At 40.7% G+C, this 12,404-nt stretch overlaps 1 protein-coding gene and 1 pseudogene across 11 annotated transcripts in view; both read left to right on the top strand.

Moving 5' to 3' along the window:
• Nucleotides 1-12,404, top strand: part of kif21a (kinesin family member 21A) — a 133,580-nt gene that overhangs the window by 110,587 nt on the left and 10,589 nt on the right. For all 11 annotated transcript variants that reach the window (XM_008111603.3, XM_008111602.3, XM_008111608.3 and 8 more), the window contains 4 exons: nucleotides 4,763-4,896; nucleotides 6,292-6,472; nucleotides 7,419-7,583; nucleotides 10,525-10,642. In XM_008111603.3, the coding sequence (XP_008109810.1) occupies nucleotides 4,763-4,896; nucleotides 6,292-6,472; nucleotides 7,419-7,583; nucleotides 10,525-10,642 (598 nt within the window). The remainder of the gene's footprint in view (nucleotides 1-4,762; nucleotides 4,897-6,291; nucleotides 6,473-7,418; nucleotides 7,584-10,524; nucleotides 10,643-12,404) is intronic.
• On the top strand, nucleotides 8,357-10,510 carry LOC103278965 (importin subunit alpha-3-like; annotated as a pseudogene).

Genomic DNA, 12,404 nt, shown 5'->3' with positions numbered 1-12,404 from the left:
ACGTTCGAAGGGCACTTCTCTTCTACAGGGACCGTACCAAGGACATCCGTAAGACACAAAGACTCTTTGTCGCCTATGCCCAGGACAAGTTGGGTAATCCCATCTCTTCCCAAAGACTGTCCCACTGGATCGCTCAGGCCATTGAGTTGGCCTACGAACTAGCCAAGCGACCTCCTCCTCCATCCATCCGCCCGAGGTCGACTAGGGGCCTCTCGGCTTCAACTGCCTTCCTTAGGGGTATTCCGCTTGACTCCATATGCAAAGCGGCTATCTGGTCAAACCCTCTTACGTTTGTCTCTCACTACAGGCTGGACAATAAAGCCTTAAAGGACTCGGCCTTCGCAAGATCAGTACTCTCATCTTGCCTCTCCTGACTCTCAAACGTCTTTTCTCCTTATATTCACCCGCAGGTGACTCTCTATACCTCTCCTTCAAGTTTGGGCCGGTCTTTTTCCCCATACCTACCTCTAGGGATATGTTTTTCCCTGATTGTGTTGAGCAGTTGCTCTGTTGCTTTGTACCGCCTTATTGATCCTGGCGGATATGTCAAAGGCCATGATGTTCTTTCCCCTCTCCCCCCTGGGAGAGCGTTTATATGCACTATACGCAATTGCGTGTTTTCTATCATGTTTATTGAATAATTTTCTATGTTATGTTTCCTCTTCTACTATGCTCATGTTTGCATTGCACTGGTCCTTTCGGACAATTTATTGCACTGGTCTCTTGGGACTGTTATCTCAATATGTCCTAATAAATATATGTTTGGACATTCACTGATTGTCGAGTTTGCCTTGTCCCACCATCCGGGACCTTAGCGTGTCAGTCTCCATTAGTGTGCATTCACAGAGTACACGAAGAAAAAGGACAGGTTGCTCACCTGTAACCATGTTTCTTCGAGTGTACTCTGTGAATTCACACAAACCCGCCCTTCCTTCCCCTCTGGCAAACCTCTCCCTTTCTCGTTGCCTTGGCGGCGTAGGAACTGGAGAGCGGGCGCCTGGGGCTGCCTTATATGCCCCTTGGGAAGGGGGGGCGTGGTTACCGCCAAAATTTGAACTTCAGCTTGGAAGAGTTTCCGTCGGAACCTGCGCAGGCGCAGCTTCTCCATTAGTGTGAATTCACAGAGTACACTCGAAGAAACATGGTTACAGGTGAGCAACCTGTCCGTCTTCTGGCAGTCAAATTTAATAAGTAACTTTTGCAAATACTCATCCACTGGATATTCAATCATTAAGTCCTCTCAGTGTGGGTGATGGGAACCACTCCTTACAAATACAAATCCTCTGCCATTCTGTTTACAATAAAAGAATGCATTACTGACTTCAAACTCTGGAAGATTTGAAGATAATGTATTTCTTAAGTGGGATCATGTATTTTTAACTGTGACATACATATTACCTATTTACTATTAAGCTGTTGAATTGTGACTAAGGAGTTTTAGCTGTAGCATAACTACCTCTGTAATAGTCAGCGCTCCACATTCACTGGAGTTAGGGACAGAGGCCCCTTGCAAAAGTGGAGAAACCATGAATTAAAAAAAACTACTTGAGGGAAACAGCTTTCTAGAACCTGAAGGTCCTTCAGTGCAACTTTATGATCCCTTTCTCCCAGAAGTTTACCACAGAATCATTGTGGAGGACCTACAAATGCCTAGAGCAGTGATTCTCAACCTGGGTTCCCCAGATGTTTTTGGCCTCCAACTTCCAGAAATCCTAACAGCTGGTAAACTGGCTGGGATTTCTGGAGGTTGTAGGCCAAAAACATCTGGGGAACCCAGGTTGAGAATCACTGGCCTAGAGAAATGTTGTCTCTAGGAATCTCTAGGCACTCCAGGGCAACTCTATGACAGACGCTGACCACAGAGTCATGCTAGAGGATCTAGAGATTCCTAGAGAGAATTCAAATCCATGAATAATCAAAATTGCAGATGTGAAACATACAAGTATGAAGGGCTGATTGTAGTTACTTTTTTTGTTAAAGGAAACCACAGTTGCGTGTGAGTCAAAAGTTAATTTTGTTCCTCTAATTTTACTCCTTCTAGACATCCACACCCATTAATACTTTAATTTCTCTGAATGCAAAGGCTTTACACATCTGTGTTATTACCCAAGTTTCTTGTGTTAGGACAATTTGAAACCACCTCTTGTGACCTTTGATTAATCAAAGATGCCCCATTAAATCAATGTCCAGCTTTTAGTTCTTCACTTTAACGTGACAAAGTTACCGTTTGTGATCTTTGATTTATCAAAGATGCCCTGTTACATAGAGTATCTGCTTTTAGTCCTACACTTTAACATGACAAAGCTACGGTATGGATGTGTTGATTTGCAACATTTACCTAAATATTTCTGTCCAGTGGAGTAGTTAGGACAGTACACACAGAGAAACACAGAACCTCTGACCAGTTACCGAACTATATGTTAAGACCCATATTAAAAGTCACAACTATTTTCAGCCATTAAAATCACCATAAAACCAAAAGAAACAGTGAGGCAAAAGCATATATCAGACACAGATATGATTCCCTCCCTCCCTCCCTTCTTTCCTTCCCTACCCACAACCCCCACACATCTATAAATGAGAAATCTTATGTTTACATAATGGTTTTGCCAATGTTGGTTATTTCCCCACCTCTTTTGCACTAAAAATACTTGCACATGTTGAAATTCCCTTTGATGTATGAATTGTATATAGAAAAACATAGGACATTCTGGGGAAAATGATACAGATTTTATCTTTATCCGGCTGATTCCACAGAGGGAATTTCACATGCAGCTGATACAGTAGTAGGAAAACATATATGAATTTTTAGGGTGACAGCTATAGATAACAGTATGTAACTGTGATTTTTGTTCCTGGGTTGTAGATGTTATTTCCTAATTGGTTCTATTATAAAAAAACATGAAAAAAGTTTTATTAAACTGCAAAAACTTTGCTTTTGCTGGACATTCTGCAATACATTTTGCTATAGTTTTCCAATGAATATCTGATAAAGTGTCAGTCAATTCAGCATAGTTTGTGGCAGCAATAAAAAACAAAGTTTCTGAAGTAAGGCAACTACTTTAAAAGTAAGTAAGTACCACACAATTAAACAGGAAATAACACTTTCAGCCCAGGAACATATGTCTTTCAGATACTCAGATCAATTTGGGTCCAACATTTGGTATTAGTGCTGTTATTTTGGTATTTGAAGTGTTGAAAGCAGTTGAAAGTGATTGCAGTTATTCATAGGTGTAGATGTGCCTGAAGGACATAATCACAACCCTGAGATGAAATATGATGTGTCTGATAGTTTCTTTTTCATTGTAGTGGTAGTATATCATAGGTTTTTTTTGTGGGGTAAAAGTTTAAAGATTCCACAGCACTCTGGTTTTGAAGTCATTTATTCTGACTTAAAGAAAGCAAATACCAAAAGATTGCTAAACATAGACCAATCCAGGTTTGAATTCTTGCCCTGTAGCTTGGATGCATTTCCAGAGAAACAGGGCAAAAATGAGTGATATCTGGCATCCATTCCCATCATTCTTGCATTTTGCAATGCTGGTTAGGTCTGTTTGGACTTGCAGTTTAGCAACATCTGGACGATCACATATTCCCCAAATCTTAAAAAAAAAGAGTGAATATAGAAGCCCTTGCATTTGAGGATTCTGGAGTCTGATTCCCGCTGTTAATGTTCATGTTGAAAATCACATGCCAGCCCGGGCCACTTTCGTCTTGCAGTGTGATGACAGTGCTACAATTTTGTTTCCTGATGTTTTCTCATCTGTGTAAGAGCGAGCTAAACCTAAGGTTCATGTGTTTAACATGATCAAGATTACATGGGATCTTTCTTGAAGAGTAACACATAATCTGCTAGTTCATAACTGCTTGAAAGCCACACATAATTTCTTCAGGGAGTAAATCCATAGCAAAACAAAGACATTGTACATCCGGCTGACACTCCATTTACTCAAGTGATTCACTGAAGTGTTATAACAAAATATATTTTATCACGTTGGCATTATCTTTTATTAAAAAACCTTTACCTACTTTCAATGAGGTATTTGAGAAATGTATTTCCTTACTAGAATAAAAGATATAAGTAGTTCTTATGGTCCTTTAGGTTTCTTGCTGGCATTAATAGTACCAGAATACAAGCTCCGTGCACGCACAAAATATTTTTCCAAATGATGATACAGATATCTTTGGACTTAAACAATACAGAAAATGGACTCTTATTTCAGAAATCTGGTGATGCCCCTTTGTTGGAAGGCCCTTCCACTAGAACCGTATCAGTTAGGAGACACCACTGTATGGAAACTGAAGAACTTAACCCCTTCATAGGTTTGCTTGCAATAACATCCAAAGATAATTCTGTCGCTTTGTGCCAGTTTATTAGTTTGCCTGAAATATTACTGTGACATCGAGTTTCTTTTGCTGTGGGCTTGCTAGATGTTTTATTTTGTATATGTGAGCACAACGGTTTTTATTGAGCCCTTAATAAAACTGATGAAGGATATATAAAGCTGTTGTTTGGTGTGGGACATAAAAATCTATACTATTACTGCTTATTTTTTAAAACCTATCTAAAAAGCCTCCCAAAACTAGTGTACTTCCTTTGTGATTAGAGAAGAATAATATAAATTAAGCTCTGATCTAGCTAGAAAGTTGAATATAGTGTTGTCCTGTAAAAAGTGCCTAATTGTCAGTATACAGCAATCTGTTATATTTTCAGTTGACTTATCATAAGCCCTAATTCAGAGTGTTTTGTTTCCTTCCATAGAGGCATAATCAACCCATACTCTTCAAAATCTGTTCGCTCTTCCCCGATTCAATGTATCCATATTGCTGAAGGTCATACAAAGGCTGTGCTTTGTATTGATTGTACTGATGATCTCCTCTTCACTGGATCAAAAGGTTTGGCCTGTTTCGTATTGATTTACGCTTGTATGTTGATATTGTGTGCACATTCCCTCATACACATTTGTCACGTGATATTATGGTATTCGTTGGAGACTTGCAGGTGTAAACGAACCGTTACAGATTTCATATTACCTGTCATCTACTCAAATAAATAAATAGGGTGAGTTCATGCATGCTGTAGAACTCAAGTAACAAGTGATGAGCATGAGCATGCATATGTGAACTCACCCTAAATGGAATGGGATACAACCCTAGATAAAATTAGGAATGGTGGAAGATTATAGCATACACACTGTTTCATTGTCAATAGCAATACAAGATACATAGTAAATGTAAAGGTAAAGGTTTTTCCCTGACATTAAGTCTAGTCGTGTTTTACTCTGGGGGTTGGTGCTCATTTCCATTTCTAAGCTAAAGAGCCGGCATTGTCCATAGACGCCTCAATGGTCATGTGGCTGACATGTCTGCATGGAGCGCCATTACCTTCCTGCTGGAGTGGTACCTATTGATCTACTCACGTTTGCATGTTTTCGAACTGCTAGGTTGGCAGAAACTTGGGCTAACAGCGGGAGCTCACCCCGCTCCCCAAATTCAAACTGCCAACCTTTCGGTCAGCAAGTTCAACAGCCTGTGGGGCTCCTGCTTGGTCATGAGAGCAAAAAATTAGAGTCCTAATTCCACCATTGCATTCAAATAATTAACTTCATTTTGTTTTTAAAAAGATGTGCACTGTATTGCACATATTCATGTACAATATAAGGTTAGGATACTAAGCAATAATAATGTGATGTGTGAAATGATTGAATTTCCTTCATCCCTATCCCCATCTTTTTGCTTATTTAAATGAAGTGTTTAAATAAATGGTTATGAGCAAAGGAAATTAGGAGGCATGTTCAGGTGATGTAAATATTGACTTTTTAGAAAGTCAAATAGGAAGGCAGAACAGTAAGGTGGTTATCGTTTCTATATATATAGCCTTGTATAACTTTTGGCAACTTTGTTAACCTCGCGTGACCCCTTTGGCTACTGTTTAAGGGAATGAAAAGCATCTAGCTGCGGATTAAAAATAAACACTGCTGTTACTGCTACTACTTAACAATGAAAAACTGGCTCCTTTCTTGTTTTAGCTACTTTTATGCACTATTGAAAAAATATGTATAAAAATCATTCTTGATCCCTGTTACACTTTAGCTATCTGTTGCGTTTTACCTTCTCAGTGGCTATTGGAACTACTTTTGAATTAGATCCTATGGATTGTATTAAGTAGTTGTGTCTCATCTCTTCTTTGGAAGAGTGTGTTAAAGAACATATACAAATGAATGAATGAATAAATGAATTTTGTATTGCTACATTGTAAATGTAGTGTTCTTGTCCTTTTTCCCTTTTTAGATCGCACTTGTAAAGTATGGAATTTGGTAACTGGACAGGAAATAATGTCTCTGGGTGGTCATCCCAACAATGTTGTATCTGTAAAATACTGTAACTATACTAGCTTGGTCTTTACAGTTTCAACATCTTATATTAAGGTGTGGGACATCCGTGATTCTGCCAAGTGTATTCGGACACTTACGTAAGTTGGCACTCTACAAGGCAAATCTTAGATTTGATTAACATTTTGATTTGCATTTTCATAGTCCGTGACTACAGAACTGTAATTGGAATGGTTTCATTGTTTACATTTGGTAATGTTATTAGTCATCACAGTGTATTGTTTTTGGGTGGGGATGGGGGAGTAGTAGAAAAGTGGAATAAAATGTAGTAAAACAATGCTTCTCAACCTTTGACTGGCCAGATCTTTTGGGCTAGCTCTTAGAAGCTCCAGCCAGTATGGATAATAATATTGCAAATAGAAATACAAAAACAACTAGAGGACCAAAGGTTGAAAACCATTACAGAAAAACCATGTTCCTTTAAAAATTTACTAACTACCATGGCACAGAAAAAACCTGCTGCTCTTGTTGTTTCAACTCAACCAATGGACATTTAATTAAAAAGAACATACCTCACAGAGTATATTCTGTTCCATTGAATTGTGGTCCTAGTGGCAGCTGGTGGTTATAATACAAGTCGAGTGGAGCATCTCTACTAAGTTTTAGTCTGAATTTTGAAGGAATTATAAATGGGCTCGTAACCCCATTTTAAGTATAGAATTCAGCATCTTGGATGACTCCTTTAAAATCTTGGAATTGATTTATTGCTCCACAGATGAGGAAATCTTTTTTTGTTGGTTGGGCTGTGTCATGATCTGTTTCCACTTCTCCAGTTACCTGCTTAGAATTTTAAATGCTTGAGCAACACACAAAGAAACACAAACCTATGTACAAATGCACCTCCTTCCCTCACAAATGGACTAAATACAGTAACATACAATGTTTGGAAACTTTGTATTCAAAACCAAAAAACTTGTGTCCATCATTAAAACCCAGCCAAATGATGTGTTTATTAGACGTGTTTATGAAATGAAATTGCAAATTTTCCTATTTGCTATTTTGGTTTTTTCTCTATATGAAATAAAGGTCTTCAGGTCAGGTGATGCCCGGTGATGTTTGCTCTGGAAGTACTAACAGAACTGTGACAATTCCCGCTGGCGAAAACCAGATCAATCAGATAGCCCTAAATCCAACAGGCACATTCCTGTATGCAGCTGCAGGGAATGCAGTGAGAATGTGGGACCTCAAGAGGTAAAGATTTCCAGGTTATTTACTGCAGACACTGATGGATAATTTTGTATGCTTAGCTCAGGCATTTCTGTGGATATAACCTGGACTCTAGGCCTCCCCAAGTTAGCAGGTGCACAATAATTCATGGTGGTGTTGAGATTGCAAGGAGCCTAAAGAGGTGTAGGGTATAAGGCCATATTTCTTGTGTTTTTTAATCATAGAAACCAATACATCACCTCTTCCTGCCATGGCCTTCTGTTTATGTGAAAAGCTTTCTATGCTTTTTTCATTTCTGTCTCAGTGATGCTTCCCTTGGGAACAAAATTGGTGTTGAGAAGTGGAAGATACTGAACAACAAACTCTAACACAAAATACTGTGATTCTAGATGTTGCTGTTACAATTGGCCCACCGTGCTTGTTGGAAGCTTTTTATCTAGCTCTGGGCTGTATCTGCTATATTGCTTATTTTAAGAGCTAATTTGGTGTGTGAAATGCTGTCTTTCCAAATTGGGAGTACTGGTATCTTTTGTCTTTTAAATTAAGACCTCCAGAATTTCAGATCCAGCCAGGATATGCAGCAGTTGGTGGCCTGGAACATTTTGAAGCAGGACAGGATGAAATTTAAGCAACTCAATGTGAAACTGAGGCCCCTTCTACACTGTTATATAAAATCCAGATTATCTGCTTTGAACTGGATTATATGACAGTGTAGACCTGTATAATCCAGTTCAAAGCAGATAATGTGGATTATCCACTTTGATTATTATTATTTATTTTTCTCCCGCTTTTCTCCCATGGGTGGGACTCAAAGTGGTGTACATGAATAAAACAGCAAGTGACATAGCATAAGCATTCAACAGAACATCACAAATCACATAAACAAATAACACACAATACATTTCAAAATTAAAGAGATTAAAAGATTACAGTGAGCATCATTAAGAAATTCCCTAAACCTCAGGCCACTGAGGTTTTTCATAAAAACAATTGTGTTAACCTCCTAGATAGCTCCATTTCCTTTCGCCTATATAGGGATGTTGCCAGATCTAAAATTGCTACTAAGAATATACATTGCCAGAACTGTCTGGCCACTGCCTATTCAAGGCCGTCAGGGAAGGCCTGGTCCCATAAAAAGGTTTTAATTTGCAACTGAAAGGCCAATAAGGAGAGGGCCGACTGTACCCCTCTAGGAAGGGAGTTCCAGAGCTGCGGGGCCACCACTGAAAAGGCCCTTTCTCTCGTTCCCACCAAGCGCGTTTGTGACAGTGGTGGGACTGAGAGAAGGGCCTCTCCTGATGATCTCAGGGCTTGTACGGGTTTGTAGGAGGAGATGCAGTCCCTTAAGTAGGCTGGGTCCGAACCATTTAGAACTTTATAGGCTAAAGCCAGCACCAGGAAACAAATTGGGAGCCAGTGTAACTGCTTCAGGAGAGGAGTATTTCTTTCCTTGTACCCTGCCCCTGTAAGCAATCTGGCTGCTGATCTTTGGACCAGTTGAAGTTTCCAGACACTCTTCTGAGGCAGCCCCACGTAGAGCATGTTACAGTAATCTAAGCTGGATATGATTCTGTTTTAATTCACCATACAGATGTAAATATATTGGTAGATACAGTCTGTGCCCTCTCTTACCTAACTGATTCAGGCAATGAACAGATTCAGATGATGATAGATTCTGAAATCGTTCCACATTTGGTTCCTCTTCTCAGCCATCAGGAAGTTAAAGTACAAACTGCTGCACTCAGAGCTGTAGTCAATATTGTTACTGGCACTGATGCACAGACCCAGGTAGTTCTGAACTGTGAAGCTCTTTCACATTTCCCTGCTGTATTGACACACCCCAAAGAAAAAAATGAATAAGGAGTCCGTATGGTTTCTATCTAACATCACTGCAGGAAATCAGGAGCAAGTCCAGGCTGTGATAGATGCTAACCTTGTACCAATGATAATGCACCTTTTAGATATGGATGACTTTGATACACAAAAAGAGGCTGCATGGGCTATAAGCAACCTGACAATCAGTGGAGGCAAAGATCAAATGGCATACTTAATTCAACAAAATGTAATTCCTCCATTTTGCAACTTGTTAACAGTAAAAGATACTCAGGTTGTGCAAGTAGTGCTGGATGGGCTAAGTAATATATTTATAATGGCTGAAGAGGAGGCAGAAACCTTAGCCAATCTTATTGAAGAGTGTGGAGGGCTAGAGAAAATTCAACAGCTACAAAATCATGAAAATGAAATATCTACAAACTGGCTTATAAGATTTGTAGTTCTTCTCTTAAGATGATATAGATGAAAATCCAAGCCTTGTTCCAGAGGCAATACAAGGTGGAACATTTGGTTTCAAGTCATCTGCCAGTGTACCTACAGAAAGGTTCCAGTTCTAGAATGGTATTTTGGAAGTTAGGTACAATTCAGCACTGAACAAAAAAAAAAAGTTTTGATCCATCAAAAAAAATCTGGATATGACTAAGGCATGTATTACCATGGCCAGATCAGGTTTTTCAAGGTATTGGTGCAGCTGGCACACAAGCTTTAACTGTGTGAAGGCCCTCCCGGTCATTACCAACATCTGGGCCTCCAGAGTCAGTGCTGAGTCCAGAAGAACCCTCAGACTGTGAACCTGCGTTTTTAGGGGGAGTGTGACCCCATTCAGCACCAGTTGCAGCCCAATCAGCCCTGATCAGCCCTATGACCGACCAGAAGTCGATCAGAATCCAGACTCTGTCTTGTCTAGATTCAGTTTCAATTTGTTCATCCTAATCCAGTCCATCACATCTGACAGTTGGATTTTATGGCAGTGTAGAAGGGGCCTGAGTATGACTGCTACTCCTGATGCTTCAGTTCTCACTAATTTGACATCTAATTCTGAGAAATGGGTTGGGGAGATATTCTCTTTGGAATAATTAAAACAAAAAGTTCTTGTATTGCTGTGTGACTCTGCCTAAATCTACTCTTCCAGGTTTCAGTCCACTGGAAAACTAACTGGTCACCTGGGCCCTGTTATGTGCCTTACAGTAGACCGCATTTCTAATGGACAAGATCTGATCATTACTGGCTCAAAGGACCATTATATAAAGGTATTTGCTCCCCTGTCTTTTGTTACAATATATATAGAAAAACAGGTTTTAGGAATGAACTGTGGTTTCTGTTTCTTCCCCCTTCCAAGATATGAAGAAACACAGAACAGTCCTAATTATATGTATTTACTAAGAAGTGAATTCCATTGAGTTTGTTTTATATTTAAAAAAATTAAAACGCTAATTGGTAACAGCTAAAGCAGAGGATCCAGTACATGGAATATAACAAGAGTGAAAAATAAATTTATTTATTTATTTATTTATTTATTTTTCAAACTTATATGCCACCACTCCCCTAGGGCTCGGAGCGGCTTACAAGAACCGGCTAAAATCAACAATTAAAAAAACATTTTAAAAACATCTTTAAAAAAAACATCTTAAAAACATCCTAAAAGCACCTTTTAAAACATCAGCAACAGAACTCAAAAGCCTGCCGAAACAGGTGTGTCTTACATGCCCTGCGGAAGGCCAACAAGTCCCGCAAGGCACGGACTTCAGGTGGCAAGGTGTTCCACAGAGATGGCGCCACTACTGAAAAGGCTCTGCATCTAGTTGCAGTTAGACGCAAGGTCTTAAAACTGGGGACTTCCAGCAGGTCTTGGTCCTCAGAATGGAGGGATCTCTGGGGTTTGTAGGGGGTGAGGCAGTCCCTCAGGTACATCGGCCCTGGACCATGTAAGGCCTTGAAGGTAAGCACCATCACTTTGAAAGTGATCCGGTGCTCAATTGGTAACCAGTGCAGCTGCCGTAAGATTGGTGTTATCGGGACTCCCACAAGGAGCCGGGCAGCTGCATTTTGCACCAATTTGAGCTTCCGGATCACCGACACAGGAAGGCCAATGTAAAGGGCATTACAGTAATCCAGTCTCGAGATGACTGTAGCCTGGATCACTGTAGCCAGGTTGTCCCTAGATAGATAGGGGGCTAGCCGTCTAGCCTGCCGAAGATGAAAAAAGGCAGTTTTGGTAACGGCGGAGACCTGGGCCTCCATCATCAATGAAGGGTCCAAGAGGACTCCCAGACTCTTTACTAGTGAAGACGGGCGTAGCACTTCGCCATCCAGAGTTGGCAACTGGATATCCCCACTGCCCGGTTGGCCCAGCCATAGGATCTCCGTCTTTGCTGGATTCACCCTCAACCTACTGGAACGCAACCATCCAATAATGGCCTCGAGGCACTGGTGAAAACTGTCGGGTACAGACTCCGGGTGGCATTCCATCTTTAACACAAGCTGAGTGTCGTCAGCATATTGATAACACTCGAGCCTGAAATCTCGGACCAGCTGAGCAAGTGGTTGCATATAGATGTTAAACAACAGAGGGGAGAGAATGGCCCCCTGAGGAACCCCACAATGTAGAGGGGACCTCTCAGAGACCAGGCCTCCCCTCTCCACTCGCTGTCCACGGTTGTGAAGAAAGGAGGCCAGCCAATTTAAAGCTGTCCCCCTAACTCCAGCAACGGCAAGGCGGTGGGTCAGAAGATTGTGATCGACTGTGTCAAATGCTGCTGTGAGATCCAATAACACAAGCAACACCGACCCGCCCCAGTCAAGCTGGCATCGGAGATTATCTGTGATGGAAACCAATACAGTCTCTGTCCCATGCCCCGCACGGAAACCAGACTGGAAAGGATCCAGTCCGGCTGTGTCGTCTAGGAACTGCTGCAGCTGCACTGCTACTGCCCTCTCAATCACCTTGCCCAGAAATGAAAGATTCGAAACTGAGCGGTAGCTGGAGGGAACCAAACGATCTAAATCTGGTTT

This window comes from Anolis carolinensis, chromosome 5 (assembly GCF_035594765.1).
Source record: "Anolis carolinensis isolate JA03-04 chromosome 5, rAnoCar3.1.pri, whole genome shotgun sequence".
NCBI lineage: Eukaryota > Metazoa > Chordata > Lepidosauria > Squamata > Dactyloidae > Anolis > Anolis carolinensis.
This window is presented reverse-complemented; position numbering and strand designations above follow the sequence as displayed.